Genomic DNA, 22767 nt, shown 5'->3' with positions numbered 1-22767 from the left:
TAAACAGGGAAAAAAAATCATAAGGAACTTATCAAATTTGAACTATTTACATTCCTGCATGGAAAAATGATAATTGTAACTTATGAAACTTTCCTCGGAATGAGGATAGTTGAAGGGAATAAAAATGTGTATGTATATATATATATATATATATATATATATATATATATATGTAAACATACATATATATGTCTATATAGGAGGGTCTATGTGTGCATGAATACATATATGAGTATGTGTATACATGTGTATAGGTATACACAGACAGAGGGCACAGGATAAATTGAATAGGAAGGGATGATATTTAAAAAATAAAATTAAGATGTGAGAGAGGAATATAATGAGAAGAGACAGGGAAAGATAGAATAGGGTAAATTATCTCATAAAAGAAGCAAGGGAACACTGTTACAATGGAGGGGAAGAACAGGAAGGAAAAAGGGAATGGGTCAACCTTACTCTCATAGAATTTGCCTTAAGGAGGTAATAACATACACACTAAATTGGGTATTTTCCCCTACAGGAAAGTAGGAGGGAAGGGGATAAGAGTGGAGATGATAGAAGGGAGGGCAGATTGGGGGTTGGGGGGATGGTAGTTAGAAGTACACACTTTTAAAAAGTTACAGGGTCAAAGTAGAAAATAGAACAAGTGGGGAACAGTATAGGATGGAGGGAAATATAGTTAGTCTTTCGCAACATATCCACTATGGAAATTTTTGTGTAACTACACATGTACAACTTATTTTGAATTGCTTATCTTCCCAGTAAGGTTGGGAGATGAGGGAAGAAGGGAAAGAATCTAGAATTCAAAGTTTTAAAAATCAAATGTTTAAAAATATATATTATTATTATTTTTAACGCGCTTTGGGAAATATGATATACAGGCACTAGGGTATGGAGATCCATCTTGCCCTACTGGAAATTTGGATGGGGAATGGGGGAGGATATAGGAGAGAACAGATTGGGGGAGGGGATATTCAGTGAGATCGCTGTTCTGGGGTGGTGGGTAGGAGAAAGACGGGGAGAAAATTTGTAACAAAACTGTGGAAATGAATGTGGTAAACTAAAAATAAACATAAAAAATTACTTTAAAATTTAAAAAAAAGTAAATTAAAAAAGAACCACCTTCAAGGTCAGGACAGCCTGTGTTTAAGTCTCAGCTCTAAGGCAAACTATTTGTATGATCATAGGCTAGAGCATTTAACCTGTCATAGCATTCTAGGTAATTCTCTAAAGCAGGAATTTCTAATCCAGGGTCCATTAATAGATTTCAGAGCGTCCATGAACTTGGAACAATAATTGCATCTTTATTTTTGCTAACTTCTAACTGAAATTTATCATTTCTTTCAATTATTTAAACCATTATTCTGGGAAGCGTCTCATAGGCTTCCTTAGACTGCCAAAGGGTTCCATGGATACAAAAGGTGAAGACCCTTGCTTTAAGGCAATACATTCTAAAGAAGGTATTGCTTTAGGTTGGTAGAGTTTCCTAACTTGAAAGTTTCTCATACCAATCAAATCATAGCTCTAGTCCCTATCCTTATCTCTACCAATTATAACACTGGTCTTCAAATTGGGCTTAAAGAAAGTGGAAAAAATGTTTTCCCATAAATGGCCCCTTTACTCAGTGGCATCATAAGTTAATTGCTAGTCAAAGTTCTGGGAAAGTAGTAGCCTGTTAATGGAAACAAAATTAATTGTATCTACTTCTTGGAACACCATGCAGGCACAAGATTGTTAGAGCAAAGCTAATGGTGGCCAGAGAAAGGTGAAGGTCCTTGAGACCACAACACATGAGGATCAAATCAAGACACTGAGGATATTTAACTTGGAAAGGATTCAGGCGACACCATGAGAGCTAACTTGAAGTGTTACATGCATTTCACCTTACTCTGCTTTGGCTGGAGAGGGCACATTAAGTCACAACAGGTGGAAGTTTTAAAAAAAGAAACTTCAGGCTTCCTGTCAGGTCACTCAGTCAACAAATATTACTAACCACTTACTATTCCCACCCAAAAATTACTTCTCACAATTTTCCTCACAATTAGAATTAATTTAGAGGATAATAGGTAATCTAAGAAAAGAGTTTTCACTAAACATCTTCAAGAAAAGATTAGATAACCAATTTTGGGGGCTGTTGGGGAGGGAGGTGGTTTTCAAATCCAGGTTGGACAAGATAATCTCTGAGGACTTTCCAGCTTGGAAATTCTGGATTCTCATGTTCTGTGCTCTAAAGAAGTCCTATCTCAGTGAACCTCTAGCTGATCATTATTTATGCTGATGTTTGTCCTTTGTCCTTCTTCTTGAAGAGGACCGAGGAAGTGATGCCATGACATACAAGTGAATTGGATTTAAGTGAGGAAGAGCTGTGCAAAGTCACCAGCTTCACTTTCTCCTCTGGAGCCATCTGAGTCCAGTGGCCAGATATGAATGAGGACAACTGGAGATGGTCCAGGATGCAGTGGGGGACCAAGGACAAACCAAGGAGGAAACCATTAGACAAGATCAAGCAATTCTGATAGCACAGCTTTCTGCAAAACTTAAAGAGTGGTCTAAGTGATAATAATGGAAGTCATTCTCACTCACTGTATTGAATATAAAGAATTTGTTTTAGGTTGAATGAATGGGGTTTTCCTTTCTTAATTTAAATATGTCTTGCCCAGTTCACACCTAAATATAGCTAAGTTTTGAAAAAGTATTGCTATCTTCATGAAATTCATAATTTTCAGTCAATAATAATAAGCAGAGAAAGGGTAGCATAATAATGTGGTAGAAGTCAGGTGGATATGCCCATTGCAGGTGAATATTCAAACAGAAACCTTCATTTGATAAACATGTATTAAGCATCCACTATGTGTTAGATGGCTCAATGGATAGAGTGTCAGGAAGACCTGAGTTCCAATCTGGCCTCAGATACTTACTAGTTGTGTACAAGTCCCTTAACCCTTTTTGCCTCAGTTTCCCCATATTTAAAATGGAGGTAAGAATAACACCTTCCTTCCATGAGGATTAAATGAGATAATAATTGTAAAGCACTTAGCACAATTCCTGGCACATAGTAAGACATATAAATACTAGCTATTATGGGGGGGAAGCTGGCACAAAATTCCATTCATTGTCCATGGACAAGAATTTCAAGAGTCATTTTTTTTTCTTTCCACTACTGCTTTGAACCTTGATTAAAGTGTCTTAAATAACAGTGAATTTCTAAGAATTTCAAACCATTTACATCTGTGAATTTGAATTACTTAATTCATCATTCTCTGACTATGTATGTGCACACATTTATTTGTTTCTTATACCTGCACTGTTGTTATTCCCTGCTCACGACCAACCAGTGTCCTGCCATCTTGTAAAGTGGCAATTCTTGGTTCTTCCACCTTCATGAAATCTGCCACTAGATCGGTGATGTCAAACTGCCAATCAGAGCCCAACATATAGGTCAGCTGGCCTCCTAAATCCAATGACTCGGCCACAAATTGTGTCAGCACACGCACCATGGCATGCTGGTACTGAAGGGTGCAGCCTCTTCCTTTCTTTTCATCATCCTCATCATCATCACTGTCTCGAGTTGGCCTGAAAATTAGTATCATGGGAAAATATGAGTTAAGTAGTCATATGAGCATGATCTTCTTATAGGAGGAATAGTAGAAAGTGATTTTAAGTTACTGAAAGCATAAAAAAGATCCTTAGATACAGAAATACTCAATAATAACATTATTTATACTAATAAAAAGGTAGAAAGAAAATATGGGACCAATCATTAGGGGATGGCTGAACAAACTGTGGTTATATGAATGTAATAGAATATTACACTGTTTCAAGAAATGACGAATATGAAGAATTCAAAGAAACCTGGGAGATTTGTATGAACTGATGCAGAGAAAGGAAAGCAGAGCCAGGTAGGGCAATATATACAACAACAACAATAATAAAATGATGTAAGTAAAATTAACATTGAGAGACAAAAAAAAATTGTACTCAATTACCATGGACAGTATTGTTACTGTGCAGTTAAGCTGAAAGAATACCTCCTTCCTTTTTGTTAACAATGGATAAGCTAGGGGTGGCTAGGTGGCACAGTGAGTAAAGCACCAGCCCTGGAGTCAGGAGGACCCGAGTTTGGTTCCGGCCTCAGACATTTAACACCGTGTAACCTTGGGCAAGTTACTTAACCCCAACTGCCCTCCAAAAGGCAAAAAAACAAAAACAAAACAAAAAGAAAAAAAAACATGGATAAACTGTTTTTAGGAAAGATCTTTTCATAGAGTTTGGGTGTTTATTAGGTAGGGTCATGTCGAAATACGATGTGTTAATAATTTTCTTTTTTTAAAGAAAATATAGTCTTGTAAAGCTCTAACTAAAAACCATGTTAATTAATTGATCAATTAATTATTTGTAAGCTCCTACTATTAACCTAGTTATTTGTTATTCTTTTTTTCCATAAGACTTTAGTAATTTAGTTATTCTGAATCACATATGATCATCCTGAGATTACACAGAAAATTCATTAATGAGGATCCCAATTCCAATTCTTCCATTAACAATAACAATAATGATAATGATAAATTGATCATATTTACATAATGTTTTAAAGGGTCCAAGGTACTTTACAGCTACAGTCTCATTTGATCCTCCCCAAAACCCTGAGAGGTAGTTGTTGTTATAATTGTTCCCATTTTACAGATGAGGAAAGTGATTCTCAGAGTTAAGTGACTTGTCCAGTGTCATATAGCTATCAAACATCAGAAGCTGAAATTGAACAAATTCAATCTGTCACTCATACTTATTTGTACATAAAATTTGGCTTTCTTTGTAGGCTCACATTTTGCAATATTCAGGAGACAGATTTTTATCCAACACAAAAAGGGAGAGAAAAGGCTTGGTGAGATTAATATCATCTGGGCAAGCAGACTATCAACTATGTCCTCCCTTCATGTCAATTCAATTCAAATCATCATCATTGACAAATTTTATTAAGTACAGGAAGTAGAGTGTTACAATGATAAGATAGCCAGCCTTAGATTCAGGAAGGCCTGTTCAGGTCATGCCTCTGACATATGTCTGCTGTGACACAGATTTCCCATTCATTCCCCTCTCCCAAGAAAATCATAAATCATTGCTAGATCATAAAGACACACACACGCACACATGCATATACAAACATGCACGTACACACAAACGACTCTGTTAGGTAGTTCCTCAGAGTACATCCCTGGAGGAGAAAAGAAAACTTCTGTGAAAGCTGAAAAAATGGAAATTTAAAAATCCTTCAGATGCAATGAATAGAGTACTAGATGGGAACCCAGAGGATCTCAGTTGGATTCTTCATTCTATCTTCTCTATGAGATCAAGAAAGTCACTTGCCATCTCATCCTCAGTTTCTCCATATGTTAAATGAGAGAATATGACGAGGTGACCATTAAACTCATTTTCAATTGAAAATCTTTTATCCTAGAATTCATGCTTCCCATCATCAACATTGGATCCAACTCAAAAGACCCTACAGTGGGCAGAAGGAAAGATCAGGTGGCACAGAATGATGGACTGCCCTGCAATCCAGCGGACTCAGAAATAACTAAAGACATTGACACTCTCTCTGGCACCATGTACCTATTTCCCATAATTCCATGATAGCCAGCCCTGTCTCTGCTTTCCATCTCCCCTGAATATTACATCAGAATCATTCTCACATGCTGAGCAACCCCACCCCACCTCCCATCCCCCAAAGTTGGCCATTGCTCAGTTCCAAGGGGACAGAATTCTGGTGATCTGTTACCATTATTCTCTTCTTGGCCCTTCTTATTCCTAAACCATTGTCAGAGAATTCTAAAAGGGGCAGAATCAGCCTTTAGCAGGGGGTTGATGCCTTTGAAAATAATACTATTCCCATTAGTGGAGTGAAGATATCATTTGGCCCAAACCCTTTCTTCCCATATCCCAATTCATTTTCTGTTCATACTGCAGGATAAACTCCAATGTCCACTTATCTGGCTTTTATTCTTTCCTGGAAATCAGGTTTTAAACACCAGGTGGTCCTGGTTTCACTCATTAGGCCCCCATGCTAGGAAATTCTTGTACTCCAAACACTTCATTTCTTGAGATGATGAGAATTTCTAGTGTCAGGGTGGGGAAGGGGCAGAGAATCACTTGTTTTTGATGGTGTTCAAACAAGATTTTCTTTTTTTCTTGTTTTTTTTTAAGTGTTTATAATGCTCTTCTCTTTTATATGCTCTTTGAAATACTAGTTATGGGAGAATCATTATAAAACCGAATGGTATTGCTTTAAATTGTTTTATGACAAAGTTAGCAACAAAAAAGCTGGGAAAGGCACTTCTTAGATCCATACACCATCAAAGCATTAAGCAAGTTCCATTATGTAAGCTGATGCACTGTTATGTAATTTAACATGGATCCAAGAGTGATCATTTTCCCCCAATCAAGTATTGTTATAAATCACATAGCTGACATGCATTTGAAAGAAAGCATGAAAAGATTGGGCCCACACAACCCATATGCCATCCATTCTGCTTTGCTACCCTTCACTCCTCTATCTCAGAAGACGTAGCGGTCTGGAGACCTCAGACATTTGTATGACCTCTGATATTCTAATCAAAGAATCTTAGAGGTCATACAGACTATCCTAAACTACTACTTGAACAAGAATCTCCATCACAACTGACCTGCTGAGTGGTCATCCTCTGGTCTTTACTAGAAGACCTCCATGGGAGGCAATAAAGGAAGGGGTCCATTACTTCTCAAAGTGGCCCATTGCCCTTCTGCCCAGCTCTCACCATTAAGAAATGTTTCCCTGAAATCAGCTGAATTTGTCTCTTTTCAATTCAAGTCCACAAGCAATTTTAAGCACCTACTGCTATGCAAAGAGCTAAAAATACAAGAAAGTCAAAAGACAGTTCCTGCCTTTAAGGAGCTCACATTCTAACAGGGGAAGCAATATACAAGCAACAAGGCATGAATAAGCTAAATATAGGATAAACAGGGAAAAATCAATAGAAGAAAAGCTCTAGAAGCAAGAGAGTTGGGAAAGGTTTGTACATAAGTACTTCTTGTTGGAGGTAGGAGTTTAGCTGAGATTTAAAGGAAGCCAGAGAACCTAAAGAGGTAGAGATGAGGAAGAAAAGAGTTTCAGGTATGGATGACAGCCAATGAAAATCCTTGGAGTTGGGAGATTGAGTGTCTAGTGGGAGGAACAGCACAGAAGTCAGTATCACTAGATCACAGAGGATGTAGAGTACCCATGGCTCCTGGTTCTACCATCTAGGGACAAGGAGAATACATCTAGTCCCTCTTTCACATTACGAAGGTACTTGTGTCTCCCACTATGTCTTTTCTTCAGGCTTGCCTACTGCTTCAAGTTAACTATTCTCAACTCCCTTCACTCATCCTCATACTACCTGAACTCGACTATGCTGTTTACCCTTTCCTGGACAGTGTAGCTTATCAATATATTTCCTCCGACAGGGCAACCAGAAATGAACACAAAAGCAGTCTGGTCACAGCAGATGTCCCAGCAAGACAACTAACTGCCTACTTAGGATACCATGCATGTCTAATTTCCCTTGAGATTACATTAAGTTCCTTGAGTACCACAGCTCACTATGGATTCCTCTATGAAGCTTGTAGTCCACTATGACCACAAGCTCTTTTTTGTTTAACTAGCCATATTGTTTAACTATTTCTCCCCTATCCACATCAGTCACTAACTAGGTATGTGTAACCTTGGGTGACTTTCCTGGGAATCGGCTTCCCCATGTGCAAAGTAAGGAAGTTTAAACCATATGATCTCTGTCATCCCTTCCCAAGTTGAACATTCTATGATTAGATTTGGTTTACTATATTTCTATCCTTATTATGTGCGAGGCAATGTGCTAAGTGTTGGGTATTCAAAGAAAGGCAAAAGAGGGCTAAGGAGTCCATGCTCTAAGAGGGATAAAATGGATGTAGTCTCAGAGAGAAGGCACTAACATTAAAGAGAACCAAGAAAACCTTCCTGTATAAGGTGAGATTTTAGCTGTAACCTGAAGGAAAGAGGTAAAGGTAAGAAGGAAGAGAGTTCCAGGAATTGGGGGGGGGGGGGTGGAGCCACATATAAATATGATTTACAAGAATTTTAGCAATGCATTTGATATGGCATCTCATACTATTCTCATGGGGGGAAAAGAAAGATGAACATATCTAGGTTAGACAATAATTTCAGTAGATTGATTGTGAAAAAGGTAAGTACACATTAAGGCAATATCACCTTGGCAAGAGGTCTCTAGCGGAGTGCCCCAGAGATCTCTGCTTGGCCTTTGACTGCTTAGTTTTCTTATCAATGATGTAGAAAAAGACCTACCGGGTTTACTTATACCATCTGTGAATGACTTGATTGTTCCTATGGATGCTACCACCACAACTACTATAGAATGAGAAGAGAAAGGTCTTGAGGCCAAAATTCTTGACCTTGCCAAATAGGTTCAACCTCAGAAACCAACAGGATATCAGCAAAGAAAATTGCCGAAGAAGAGGCATGATCAAATGCTTTGTCTTGCACCCCAAGGATGATGGTGTATTTCCATGGGAGTTGAAGGTATCCCCCCATAAGAATGTCAGCCCTAGAGATCAGGGATGGTCTTACATTTCTCTTTGTACTCAGTATTCAGCACAGTGTTTTGTAAATAAGTACTTAATAAATGGTGCATTCATTCATTCACAAGCAAACAGCTAACATACTGTATATGAATAATTGGAGATCCAGAAAATACCTCCATCAACTAGAAAGTTGGGCTTAAATAAATAAGAATTGAAATAAATGCAAATATATTACACTTAGGCTCAAGAAAATGATTTAAGGAGTATATATAAAGGATGGGGAGACATTGATGAAAAATACCTCAAGATCTTAAAAAAAAAAGATGCAGGAAGTTTTAGGAAGCCTACAATCTCAATATGAGCCCCCTGTAATGGTAATGGTAATATGAAGATCTTCCCTGCCCCTTGGCCCCTAGATAGGCTTAAATGAACTGGTGGACCTTCCCTGATTTGAAAATATACTCTGCCCCCAATAGGTTGAATGTGTTCACACGGAGTCTGTGATGGCTGGCTTGTTTTTCAGGATCACACACCCCTTGTTATTTTGTGATTGGGCAGTGGGTTACAAGGGTTGTGATGTTTTCTGACCTTGGAGAAAGATATATATATATGTATACACACATATATACATATATGTATATATACACATATGTATATGTATATACACATACACACACACACATATATATATACATATATATGTACATATATCCTGATGTAAGGTTTTGCTTTGGGGTTCATTCATGGGAAGAGTTGTGTGATTTTGTGATTTGGCCAGATGACACTTTGGGCAGTCCCGCCCCCAGCTTTGAAAACCCAGGTGTTGGTGCTTCTGTTTCTGATAACTAACTAGGTATAGATGTAATGGTCAGACAGCTGGAAGCCCTGTCTTTTGGTATGTTTCTCTGTCTGCGTTTTTTGTCTGCTTATAACTTCTATTTGTTTTCTCTCAAGTTCAGGGTGCTGACTATTTCCCCTGAACTAGGTAAATGATACATGTTTGATTTAAGTAAGATAGTTAACCCATTTTTGAGTTGCTTTTCTTTAGAAAAGAAGATCTAAGAACCTGTGCTAGCCACCATCCTGGGGATACTATGGTGCTTGCTGCTACATCCCCCTGGATATGTCAGCCAAAAATTCTCAAGCAGCCATGGCCTTAGTTAAGAAGACCATAGCTTCCAAAACTAAGCAATAATGCCACTTCTCTTTGCCCTAGTCAGGCTTCATCTAAACTATTATATTCATTCATTTCTGGGTTCAGTATTTCTAAAGAAATAGTAGAAAGTTTAAAAGGGAAAGCAATCCAAATGGTGGGTGACTTTGCATCTATACTATAGTCAGATGAGTTAAAGGAATCAGGGATGTTTAGCTTAAAGCAGAGAAGGCTCCAGGGAGGAGATGGCAGTGGTCTCCATTTGTTTGAACAGCTGACAGACAGGGTAGAGATTAGAATCTTTCTGTTTGACCTCAGTGGGCAGAACAGGAAGCAAAAGAAGAAAGGGGCAGAATGGCAGACTTAGACTTGATGCAAAGAACAAGTTCCTGGCTATTCAAGCTGCCCATAAGTGGACTGGGATACCTTGGGAAGAAGGAGGTTCCTCATGCATTGTAGAGTTTTAATAAAACAACCCACCTGGTACGCTATCTTGGGTTTCTTTTTTAACATATGGGTTGCTCTACCCAGCCTCTGAGGACATTTCCAACTCTAAAATTATATTATTTTGTTATTCCTAGGTGGGCAATAGCATAGAGAGAGTGAAAATTGGGTTTTCTCGGTTTTAACAGGGGTTTGAGATGAGGCAGAGAAGATGCTTTATAAAGTCCCTGTCCCTTGAAGAAAAAATTGTCCACAATATTCTTGGAAATGGCAAAAATGAATTCATTATTTCTATAAGAAAGCAATCAATCCCCTCTCTCCTTACACCTTCATTAATCCTTCCAGTTATATGTTGGATAAAAAAATGATCTTTCCAAAGTTCTGTTTTCAGACAGGTATTTCTCATTCTGAGGCCATCTTCTTCCAACTCAGGCCAACAGAAAACTCTGTGGACTCTTATTCTTGGCCCCTTCCTTCTACCAGGGCCCCATGGGGACATAATCTGGTTGGTCCTATCCCCTATGACAATGTTAACCTATGATGACCCAACATCTGCTGTCCCCACATCTCTCACACACATTTCCTTCTCTCTACACACAGCACCACCACCCCGAGTTCCAGACTGAGGGTTCCCCACACTAGAGAAGTCCCAGAAGCATACCTAAGGCATGGCTCTAGTCTCTAGGGAGATAGAGACAAAAACTAGAGATCATCCTCAAGAAACTTCCCTTCTACTGTAAGAATGCGCCAAATATAGAAGTATCACAAATATTTTAAAAAGGAGGGACTAGATCAAAGGAAGGATAAAAATGCTAAAAGAAACAAGTCAAATAAACAAGCATTTATTAAGCACCTTTTATATGCCAGGCACAGTACTAAGGACTGGTAAAACAAAGAAAAGCAAAAGACATCCCCTGTCCTCAAGGATCCCCTAATCCAATGGGGAGACAGCATGCAAACAAACTATAGGGCAGGACTAATTACTAATAAACCATAGAGGGCAGGCAAGGAGTAATAAACCAAGGAGGGGGAATCAGGAAAGGCTACTTGTAGAAGGCAGATTATTTTTTAGCTGAGCCCTGATGGAGGTCAAGGAGACCAGAAGGCAGAGCAGAGGAGGGAGAGAATTCCAGGCATGGGGGACAGCCAGAGAAAAGGCAGCCAGATGGGAGAGAGAGTGTCTCAGGCAAGAACAGAATAGAGGCCAGTGTCACTGGATTCGATAGGGTGGGGAGTAAGGGTTAGGAAGGCTGGAAAGGTGAAGTGGGACAGGTTATGAAGGGCATTAAAAGCCAAACAAAAGACTCCATATTTGATCCTGGAGGTCATATGGAGCCAGCCACTGAAGCTTTATGGGTAGGATGGTAACATGATCAAACCTGTATTTTAGGAAGATCAATTTGACTTCTAGGTGGAGGCTGGACTTGGGTGAAGAGAGAATAGAAGCAGGCAGAACCACCAGCAGCTATTTTAATAGTCTAAGCATGAGGTGATGAAGCCCTGCACCAGGATGGGGGCCATGTCACAGGAGAGAAGGGGACACAGACAAGACATACTGCAAAGGCAAAATCAACAGGCTTTGGAAGCAGATGGGATAGAGGGGGATGAGAGAGAGTGAGGAGTCTCTGGTCCTATGAGCACTCAAAACCTTCCATAATCTGGTTCTAGACATTGTAGCCTTCGGTCACATTAGTCTCCTCCCAATGTAGGAAGCAATGACATGTCTAGAACTGGAAGGGACCAGTAAGGCTATCTCATTTTACAGAAGAGAAGCACCTTCCCAAAAGTTATCTAGGTAGCATTGGAGAAAAGGCTGCCCCGAGGACGTCTGACTTCCAATCCAAACTTATTTCTATCACACCTTGTCCTCATCCCTGTCCTGTGACTCAATCAACATGAATTACTTGTCATTCTCCGAGCTCATCCCACCATTCTTCTGGGTGGTTTGGCACAGTGGATAAAGTGCTGGATGAGGAGCCAGTAAGAACTGAATTCAGATTCTGCCTCAAGTGCTTACTCCTAGCCATGTGGCCCTGGGCAAGTTAAACTCCAGCTCTAACTTACTTCTAAGCACAGAGATGTAATGTATTCTTTTTCACAAAGAGTATTCCAAGTTTGAATGCCCTCCTTCCTCATTTTCCCTCCTTAAAATCCCTAATTTCACTTAAAACATAGATCTGGTGGTATTGAGTCATTTCAGTCATATCTGACTCTTTGTGACCCCCTTTTTGGGCTTTTCTTGGCAGAGATACTGGAGTGGTTTTCCATTTCCTTCTCATTTTACAGATGAGGAAACTGAGGCAAACAGGGTTAAGTGATTTGCCCAAGGTCACCCAGCTAGTAAATGTCTGAGGTCATATTTGAACTCAGATTCTCCTGACTCCAGGACCAGAGTTCTATCCACTGCATCACCCAGCTGCTTACATCAGATACCACCATTATATTAGTGTTTTTCCCCATGTCCTAGTTAGTAGCATTCTCAAAAGTACTTTTGCTATGTTCTTGGTATATTCCTTTGAATATATTTTTAATATTTACTTACCTGCATACATGGGTGCACACTCCCTGCCCCAGTAAATATAAGCTTCTTGAGTCAAGAAGAGAAGGGTAAGGGAATAAATGTTTATCAAGCACCTACTATGTGCTAAGAGATTTCCAAATCTTATCTCATTGGATCCTCACAACAACCCTGAGAGAGGTCCTGGTATGATCCCCATTTCACAGTTGAAGAAACTAAGGCAAATAGAGATTAAGTGACTTGTCCAGCTTACATGACTAATCAGCATCTGAGGTGAGTTTATGTTTGGGTCCCCAACACTTGCTACCATATCTAACACATAACAGGCACTCAAATATGCCTCCTTGCTGAATGGAACTCAGTGTTGTTTTCCCAAGCAGAAAGGAGGGCGCTTGAGGGCAAGACCTGTTTCACTTCTTTCTTTGCACCCTCAGCGTCTAACACAACTTGCCCAGCCCATGAAGGGCACAAAACATTTCCAGAACAGAACTGAATGTCTGGCCAAAGCAACAAGGTTCTTTTGAGGTTTCCTCATCCCAGTGCTCAGGGGAGAGAGAGGAAGAGTGTCCATTTTTAGCAAGCACCTGATGGCAGTAATTGAGGCCAACTTGAGGTGGCCCTTTTTAAGTCAAGGTTGTTATAAATGACATTCATTTCCTCTTCAGATTCACGGCTCTTACTCGGTTAGTAAGACACAGCGGTTCAGCTCCACATTTCCCCAGCTTCCACAAATCATTCAAACTCCATTAAATTACATGGTCCCCTTGGACCCTTAACATCTTATTAAAGCCTTTGGAGTGCACCTAAAAATCCTTCCTCGAGGCAATGAGCTTGCTTTTGGTAGAATACAAGTTTTCCTTAATGTGAAATAACGCTTCCTAGTACTTTCTTTTCTTCGCTCACCTCCAGAGGCCTTTGGCTCAGAGACTTTCAAAATCCTATCTCCTCATAAATTGAAGCCTTGTAAATCTCTGTCCCCTAAAGGTTACTAAAATACACCTTTTGTCTTTTCCAGGAGTAAGGAAATTCTAATTGTGTGGCCATGTGCTTCTAACATCTTGGAGTCTCTGTTTTCTCATCTGTAGAATGGGAATGATACCACCCTCAGGTAGTATTGTATAGTAGAAAGAATATTCTCAATGAAGGGGGAGAGAATTTGACACTAAAAATATGGAAAAAAATTTAAAAGAATGTGAAAATTGTTTTTACATGTAATTGGGGAAAATGTTAAATAAAAAAAGAATATTGGATTTGGCTGCATCATGATCTATGGAACTCTGGGCTTATCACTACTCTCTTTGATTATTTGCAAGGGTTGACCTAGATAACCTTTAAGGTCCCTCCCAGCTCTAAAACTATGATCTTATGACACTAAGTAACTTAATCTCTCTCTGCCTCAGTTTCCTCAACTGTAAAATGGGAGTAATAACAGCACCAGCCTACCAGGGTTATTGTGAGATCAAATGAAATAATATTTGTAATGTGCTTAATTAGCCCAGTGCCTGGCATACAGTAGGTATTTAATAAATGCTTCTTCCCTTTTGCCTTACTCTTCTTTTGTGCAGCAACAATAGATATCACTAGTCTTTTGTACTCTCTCCCCTCTGTTCCTACGCTTCTAAGGTTTACTGGAGTACTTTCTCATTCCTGAAATTACTTTATAGCATTCTGCACATGCTCTATTTTCACTCTATCCATGCCCTTTCTTTGTGCCATAAGGAGAAAAAATGCTTCATCCTCAGCTTGTAAAACAGTGTCTTGCACATAGTTGTTGATTGATAAAAGGTATATAGGGTGAAATTGGTGAATCTTGTTTCTGGAGTTTGCAAATTGGATTATCAAGGTTATTATTGTGAAGTTGAAAGTCAGTATTCAATGACCCTCTAAAGAATGTAGAGGAAGGGGCAGCCAGGTGGCTCAGCGAGTAAGAGTACCGACTCCAGTGTCGGGATGACCTGGGGATCAAATCCGGGCTCAGATACTTAGCACCACACCCAGAAATAACTGGCTGTGTAACCTTGAGCAAGTTACTTAACCTGATTGCTTAAAAAAATGTAGAGGAACTTATAGGCAGTATGGTAGAAGACTAGACTGGAATTCAGAAGACAGGGTTCCAACTCTCCTACTTGCAAAAGGATATTGGCCAGTTACTCCCACTCTCTGGGTCTCAATATCTGAAGGAATATCATATGGAAGAGCCATCAGCTTTGTTCTGTATGGCATGAGAGGGTGGAACAAGAAACTCACTGCTTTTGGAAGCAACCCATTCCACTACCATACAGCTCTCACTGATAGAAAGATTTTTCCCTAAAGGAAAAATCTGAGGTCCCTTCCTTCTGTGAAATGCCATGATTCTGTGCTTTGGAGAGTTCTCCTTTACAAAATTAAAAGGTTAGACCAGCTCTCCAAGGTTTCTTCCTTCTCTAACAGTTTATGAATACACAAAATGAGAAGAAAAAAGCCTTTGGTCTCCTCTTGGATGGAGAATAAAATCTTTAGTCTCCCAGTGGGTGAAGAAAAAACTTTTAGTGTCTCATTGAATGGATTGGAATCTATCAGATGTCTCAAACTTGATATCTCATTAACATCTAAAATACAACAGATCCAAAGCCGAACTCATTATCTTTCGTCTCCAATTCTCCCCTTTTCCTACCTTCCCTGTTACTGTCAAAAGCACCACCATCATCCCAGACGTGGGCTTACAACCTGGATGTCAACCTCAATGCCTCAATATCTCATGCCCATCAGGAAGGTGATGCTATAACTTGCAAGTGAATTAGATTTAAGTAAAGAGGGCTGTGCAGTGTCACCAGCCTCATTCTCTCCTCCTGAGCCATCTGGGTCCAGTGGCAAGATACAGATCAGGACACCTGGGGAATGGGCCTGTATCTCTTGCCCTGTATATAATCTGTAACCAAGTCCTGTCTATTTTACCTCTGTAACCTCTCTCCTGGGTGCCCTCCTCTCTCCTCTATCAACAACCTGGTGCAGACCCTCATCACCTGACACCTGAACTATTAAAATAGTCTGCTGGTGGGTCTGCCTCCCTCAGATCTCTCCCCACTCCATCCATCAACCACTTAACTCTCAAATCCATTGTCCAAAAGCAAAAGTCCATCCATGGCACCGTGCTACTCAGCAAACTCCTGATCACATCCAGGATCAATTGTAAAATCTTCTGTTTAGTTTAATAAACTCTTCATAACTGACCCCCTTCCTATCATTCCCTTTCCACTCATCTTATGCCCTATTCCATATAGGGTATACTCCATATACTTTGTGACCCAGCAACACTGGCCTCTTGGTTGTTCCTCAAATGAGACACTCCATGTCCCAACCCTGGGCACTTTCTCTGGCTGTCTCCCCTGCAATGCTCTTCCTCCTAATTTCTCCTTCCTGGTTTCCTTCAAGTCCCAGCTAAAACCCTACATCTTCCAAGAAACATTTATTAAGTTCCTACTATGTGCCAAGCACTGAACTAAGTAATAAGGATTTTTTTTTAAAAAAGACAGAAACAAACCTTGCCCTAACAGAGTGCACAATCCAATGGAAGACTCAACATGCAAACAGCTATGTAGATACAAGTCATATATGCAGAAAATCTGGAGAAACATCTCAGATGGAAGGCAAGTTATGTATACATTTCTATGGTTTGTGTCTACTCTGCCACAAATCTATCTTGAGAATCTAGACATGCTATGAGTTTTGTCTGCCTGATTTCACTACTGTCCCTCACTTACCCTACATTCCTTCCAAAAGAGTCTATTTCATGTTCTCCATACCTGACATGACATCTCTCACCTCCATGCATTTGCACAGGGTATGTCCTCCAAGCCTGGAATGCTCTCACTCCCCACCTCTGCCTCCTGGAATCCCAGACTTCATTTCATTCTATGTTAAGCTCAAATGCAAACTCTTCTACAGAACTACTTCTGATCACTGCCCTCCTATCATGCTGTCAATGCTCCTCTCTCCCCAAGAGTGTTTTTCTCTTTTATATCTATTTACCTGGGTAACTGCTTTGTTGCCAGTAGAATGTAAGCTCCCTGAGGATTGAGGATTGGTGTGTTGTGTTCTGTCCTTATTTCACTAGCAACTAGCACCCCGCACAGGATTATAGATCTTAAACTGAAAGAGACTTCAATGGGCATCTGACCCAGTGACTTCACCATATGGATCATCTAACTTAGCTTTAGAAATAGATGGAATGGGGGCAGCTAAGTGGTGCAGCGAATAGAGCACCAGCCCTGGAATCAGGAGGACTTGAGCTCAAATTCGGCCGCAGACACTTGACACACTTACTAGCTGTTGACCTTGGGTAAGTCATTTAACCCTAATTGCCTTGCCTTCCCCCCTGCAAAAAAGGAGATTTTTTAAAAAGAACTAGATGAAGGGGTGGCCAGGTAGCACAGCGAGTAAGAACACTGGATCCAGTGTCAGGATTACCTGGATATCAAATCTGGGCTCCAACACTTAGCATCCACCCAGAAACACCTGACCGTGTAACCTTGAGCAAGTTACTTAACCCCAATTGCTTAGGGGTGGCCAGGTGGCTCAGAGAATAAGAGCACCGGCTCCAGTGTTGGGATGACCTGGATCAAATCCAGGCTCAGATACTTAGCACCACACCCAGAAATAACTGGCCGTGTAACCTTGAGCAAGTTACATAACCCCAATTGCTTTAAAAAAAAAAAAAAAGAACTAGATAAAATCTCATAGGATATTCAAGTTAATCTTTCTCCTTTTTCAGAAGAGAAAACTGAGACTCAGAAAAGCTATGTCTGCCCAAGAACAGGCAGAGAGTAAATGTCAGAGACAAGATTTGAACCCACATCCTGTGTCTCCAAAGTCCATTCTTTCCATGATACCACACAGTACATTCCTGGCACATAGCCAACACTTTAAAACATGAATGTTGAATTGAATTGCAATGAATACAATTATATAAATTGAATAAAAAATATTAGCTCTTTATGACAGCCTTACCCTTTCTTGGAAAACCCATGCCTCTAAATACCACCAGGCTTGCAGATTCCTTCTGCCTAAACAGAGATGGCTTCTTTTTAGACAGACCAGGGTAGGGCTGGGAAACAGCAGGTACTCCATAGAATGGGGCACTTTACCATGCTTTCTGTAATCAGGCCCTATTATATATAGAAAAGGGTCTTCCCTTTTCTAGTATGAATGTCAAGATTCCTGGGTTGTGTTAATCTAATGTAATCTTCAAAACTTCCCCCTTCCAGGAAGAAATGTCTCCTCTCTGCCCCAGATGAGAAGATTCCCTTAGGTATGTTATTAATATAGCACTCTGAGATCTCAGAATGCTGAATAATTCAAGGTTTGTTTAGCAGGGAGAGTATATCATCCCCTAATTTATGTTTTATCTTATCTTTATTCCTCCTGCTTTCTTCAACACCCCACCCCCCCTCAGCTTCTGAAATTGTTTACAGGTCACACATGCTGGCATACTCTCTCCACTGCTGCTGGAGGGGGAAGGCCTTGTGTTTCTGTTCAGTCATTCATGTTTTCTCTTGGCTTTAATCTACTAGACCCTGCAGGGAAAAAATTACTGCTATGGATTTTCCCAGGGCCTAGAATGGGCAGGGAAGATTACATGATAGTACCACTGATGAAGCATGTGGGAGAATAAAGGATGCCATAAGAAATACACAGGACCAGAAAATTAAAAAAAAAAGATGGGTCAGTCATATAATGAGAGAAAAGGCTACCGCCAAAGGGCCAGCCCCAGTTTCCCACTGTAATGTCAAGAGAGCTGGAGGAAGTCACCCAGTATTTGTTGTGTTTCAAGAAAGCTCCTGGCATTTCTCCAAAGGGCTATGGGTAGGCTAGACATTGCTAGCTTGAAAGACCATGAGAATTCCCTTTCCTGAGGCACACTTTGCTAGTGCTCAGTTTACTGAAACCATATCCTATTCATTAATCTGTTATGTGTTTCCAGAATGTTCCACTCACATCTTGGTCACTGTACCTGTTAATTCCATTCTACACTTCTACTGATTGTCACTTAATGAATGTTTACTGACTGACTAAATGATCAACTTCTCTTCCAATTCTGTTTTGTTGTTACTGCTGTTACCCTATCCCTCTCATTTTTCAGTCATATCTGGCTCTTTGTGACCCTGGTTGGGTTTTTCAGCAGAAATGCTAGACTGGTTTGCCATTTCCTTCTCCAGCTCATTTTCCAGATGAGGAAACTGAGGCAAATAGAGTTTAATGACTTTCTCAGGGTCACCCAGATAGTAAGTGCCTGAGGCTGGATTTGAACTCAGCTCTTCCTGACTCCAGGCCTGGCACTATCCATTGCACTACCTACCTGGCCCTTCCAATTCCATACTAAATTAATTCACCTGTGCTGTCTCATTTTCTTTTTGGAACCAGAGTGAAAAGACTATTAATTGTTCAAATGTAAGGTCCTTGAGGGAGGGATGGTTTTATCATTGTACTTATCCCCCAATGCCTTGCACAGTAGTAGGCACATAGTGGCTATTTAATAATCACTAGTTGATCAACAGATTAATTCATTCAATGTTACTCAGCTCAGATGAAACACATGTCTGTGGCTCCATTATTGTGTCTACAGACTAGTTCTTCTCAAACCATGGGTGTGCTGGCTCACAAGAGCCCAATGTTAAATTTTCAGCATGAGAATTTACACCTCAGAAATCAGCAAACACTACAAATCAGGACCTAATTTATGATTTTATCAGTTTCTTAGATTTAAGAAAGCAATGGAGAAAAAGTTTAATAATGAAGATGAAACTTAAAAGTATGTCACAGACACTTTGTTTTTTCTGGAGAGCTGGTTGTTAAACATTTACCAGAACAGCCCTACTTAATGCTATAAGAATAAAGAGTGATGCTTTGGCTAAACAAGACAAATTCACAGAGTACTAAGTAGATGGGTTGGGATGTGAATGATTATAGAGAGTATTCATAGCAACAAGATCTCAGATTCATGAAACTATAAGAAAAATCTCTCTAATCTCATTTCAGCATCAGGTCTGTTCATGCTATTCCTCTGCTCAACAAACTTCAATGGTTCCCTACTGTTGATAGAATAAAATATAAACCTGCTATTTAAGGACTTTTACAATCTGTCTCTAGCCTCCATTTCCAAACCTTGTTTCCTATTGTTCCCCTTCATGACCTCTACATTCCTAGATGATTAGTTGTTCCTGAACTCACCCATCTCTAAACATTCATGAAGGTCATTCATTATTCATGCCTGGAGTGGGCTCCTTCCTCTTTGCCTTTGAGAATTCTCCTATTCCTTCAAGGCCCAGCTCAGGTATCACTTCTTCATGAAATTTTCCCTAACCCCAAACTGATGGTGTTTTCCCCCTCCTCAAATTTCCCAGAGCATTTAATAGCAATCTCTCCTTTCTCCCTTGCCCCCTTTCATGCCCTACAACATATTATACTTATCTATGTAAATGTTATTTCCTTTGCAAGTGAATGGAAACACATTGAGGATAGAAGCTCCCCTATTGTTTAAATTCTGCATAAGATCTTGTCCCGTGTAAGTATTTAATATTTGTAGAATCGAATGCACAGGTTAAGGTGTCTTGTCCACTGGATACCATTACTGACAAGTCAGTGCTTTTGATTGTCATGGTTAGGCAACTCATCGAATCTATCTGAGCCTCAGTTTTTCCTCTGTGAAGTGGAAGAGTGGGACTAGATGGACCTCTAGGTACCTCCCAATGCTAACTCCAGGATCATATAATATTTTCTCACACGCAGGAGAGAGGGCAGATATAATTCTCAATCTACTTTACACAAATAAGGAAATTAAGGTAGGGAGCTACTCAGGGTCACAAAACTATATGGTGGGTGGGTTTAGGTTTCTTGTCTCCTAGGTTACATGTTCTTTTCATATAGACATGTTTTATGTTAAGAATAAGGTAACAACAGCAGCAATAATAATAAAGTAGCATATATTAGCACTCTAAGATTTGTGAAGCACTTTACAAATATCTCCATTTTATTCTCACAACAATTACCTTTAGAGGTGCTATATGATTCCCATTTTACAAATTAGAAAACCAAGGCAGACATAGGTGACACATCTAAGTTTGTAAGCATCTAAGGCCAGTTTTCTACTGTGGACTTCCAGGCTCCAGGACCAGTGCTCTGTCCATGGTACCACTTTAGGTTTCTTGGCAACCCTCCCCTCTAACAGCTCTTCTTGGTCACCCCAATGCCTCCTCTCCTACCTTTTGTTGGGAGCAACGGGGATTCTCCATCCCTTGATCTGGCTCAGCTCTGTGTCTGAGATCTCAATCTGCAAAGGCAGCCTTGGGACCCAGACGGTCACTTCGAGCTGAGTAGTGAAATGTTGGTACGTGAAGTTCACGATGGTGTCTACTTTACTCTTCATCTCCTTCCCATTCACAAAGATGGAGTCACAGCTATCAGAGACCTGTGGGAGTGAGAGAAATCTCAAGATGCATTATGGGTGGCAGGGCAGAGAACAGCAGGGATGGGGGAGGTGGGTAGATGCTCAGGTTCATGCCAGAGAACCAACCCTCATTTATTAGCCTCCAAGACAACACTAATAATATGAACTGTACACACAGTAATTTGTGTGTTCTAATTAGTAGCAAACAGTGATAAATGGACCCAAGGGAAAGCATTCTGCATTGCTCAATCCAGATGAGGAAAACTACAAAAAATAATTGAACAGAGTTACATAACCACTTCTGAGTTTCCACCACCTCTTCCCTGGCCCCTCCACAACTCTCCTCTACTACCCAAATGTCAGATGTATTCAACCTCACATGAATCAAACTTCAGGTACATCAATTTCTATGCCTGCGACATTTTTTTTAAAAAAATGCATAAAAGATGGCCATATATTATAAACAAATTACTTTGTTCTCAGCCATAAACAGGATGGGGAGGGAGTGGAAATAGGGGGACAGACCCAGGAACTGTGGAGGTTTATGATAAATTAGGATCTTTGGAAGTAGAGTACTAAGGAGATAAATACCAAGCCTGGACATAATTATTTTCAGACATTTAAGCTGTAATCTGAGAGCATACAAGTGAGGAAGTAAGACTTCTCTTAGGGCTACCAGCTTTAGCTCCAGAAGGCAGTGTGGAAGGAATGGGGGAATTTGAAACCAAAGGACCTGGGTTCAAATTCTGGCTCTGCCAATTCCTACCTGTGTGACCTCGGACAAATCATTTCATTTCTTTAGGTCTGTTTCTGCATAGGTCAAATGAGAGGTGATTCCTTTTAGCTCTAAGTCTATGACCCTAAGGTTTTTGCTAAAAGAGTGTCCAGAAGACAGCAAATGGGATGGACAATGTCCTATAGTCCAGCCCACAGCTCTCCATTTTCCCCACAATAAAAGCATGGAATACTTTGTTAAATGCTTCATTAAAAATCTAAGTAAATTCTATGTACGATGCTGCTTTGATTTACCAATAATCCTTAATCCCAAAAGGCCAGCATAATACATTCTGGATGCAGCCACCATGCTAGCTCCTGGTGAGTCCCTCTGTGTATCCTCCCTGGCTTCTCCAGCCAGAAGCTAAGCAGCCCTCCTTGGAATTCTTCTAGCAACTTATTATTACCTCTCTCTCGGGCTTCCATACTCCTCTTTGTAATTTTTTAGAATTGAAAATTTTCACTTAAAATAATGGCTCACATTGATAATAATGTTTTAACACTTGCCAAGCACTTTACATACAGTATCCTATTTGGGCCTCACAATAACTCTAGGAGGTGGGTGCTATTATTATCCCCATTTGGCAGATGAAAAAATTGAGGCTAAATGATTATATTACATCATCATCATCACTAGCATTTACATGGCACTTCAAGGTTTTCTAAGCACTTTATAGACTTTACCTTATTCGATTTTCACCACAATACTGGGAGGTAGTTGTTATTATTATTCCCATCTTGCAGATGAAGAATTTGAGGCTAAAAGAAATTATGTGACACACACACACCCCCCACCACTGTGCAAAGTGCTTTACAAATACCATTCCATTTGTTCCTCACAGAAACCCTGAGATAGGTATTATTATT

The 22767-nt window shown here is 40.0% G+C and overlaps 1 protein-coding gene across 1 annotated transcript in view; it reads right to left on the bottom strand.

The window, feature by feature from the left end:
• The window catches only part of LOC138160274 (transmembrane protein 132B-like), a 138625-nt gene that overhangs the window by 13737 nt on the left and 102121 nt on the right, over positions 1 to 22767 (bottom strand). Inside the window, exons 2-3 of the mRNA XM_069087176.1 lie at positions 20942 to 21147; positions 3300 to 3573 (exon numbers count right to left, since the gene is read on the bottom strand). Coding sequence (XP_068943277.1) covers positions 3300 to 3573; positions 20942 to 21105 — 438 coding nt within the window. The 5' untranslated portion in view covers positions 21106 to 21147. The remainder of the gene's footprint in view (positions 1 to 3299; positions 3574 to 20941; positions 21148 to 22767) is intronic.

This window comes from Petaurus breviceps, unplaced genomic scaffold (assembly GCF_028583685.1).
Source record: "Petaurus breviceps papuanus isolate PSGF00001 unplaced genomic scaffold, PetGlider_PUasm1.0 100, whole genome shotgun sequence".
In the NCBI taxonomy this organism is placed as follows: Eukaryota; Metazoa; Chordata; class Mammalia; order Diprotodontia; family Petauridae; genus Petaurus; species Petaurus breviceps.
This window is presented reverse-complemented; position numbering and strand designations above follow the sequence as displayed.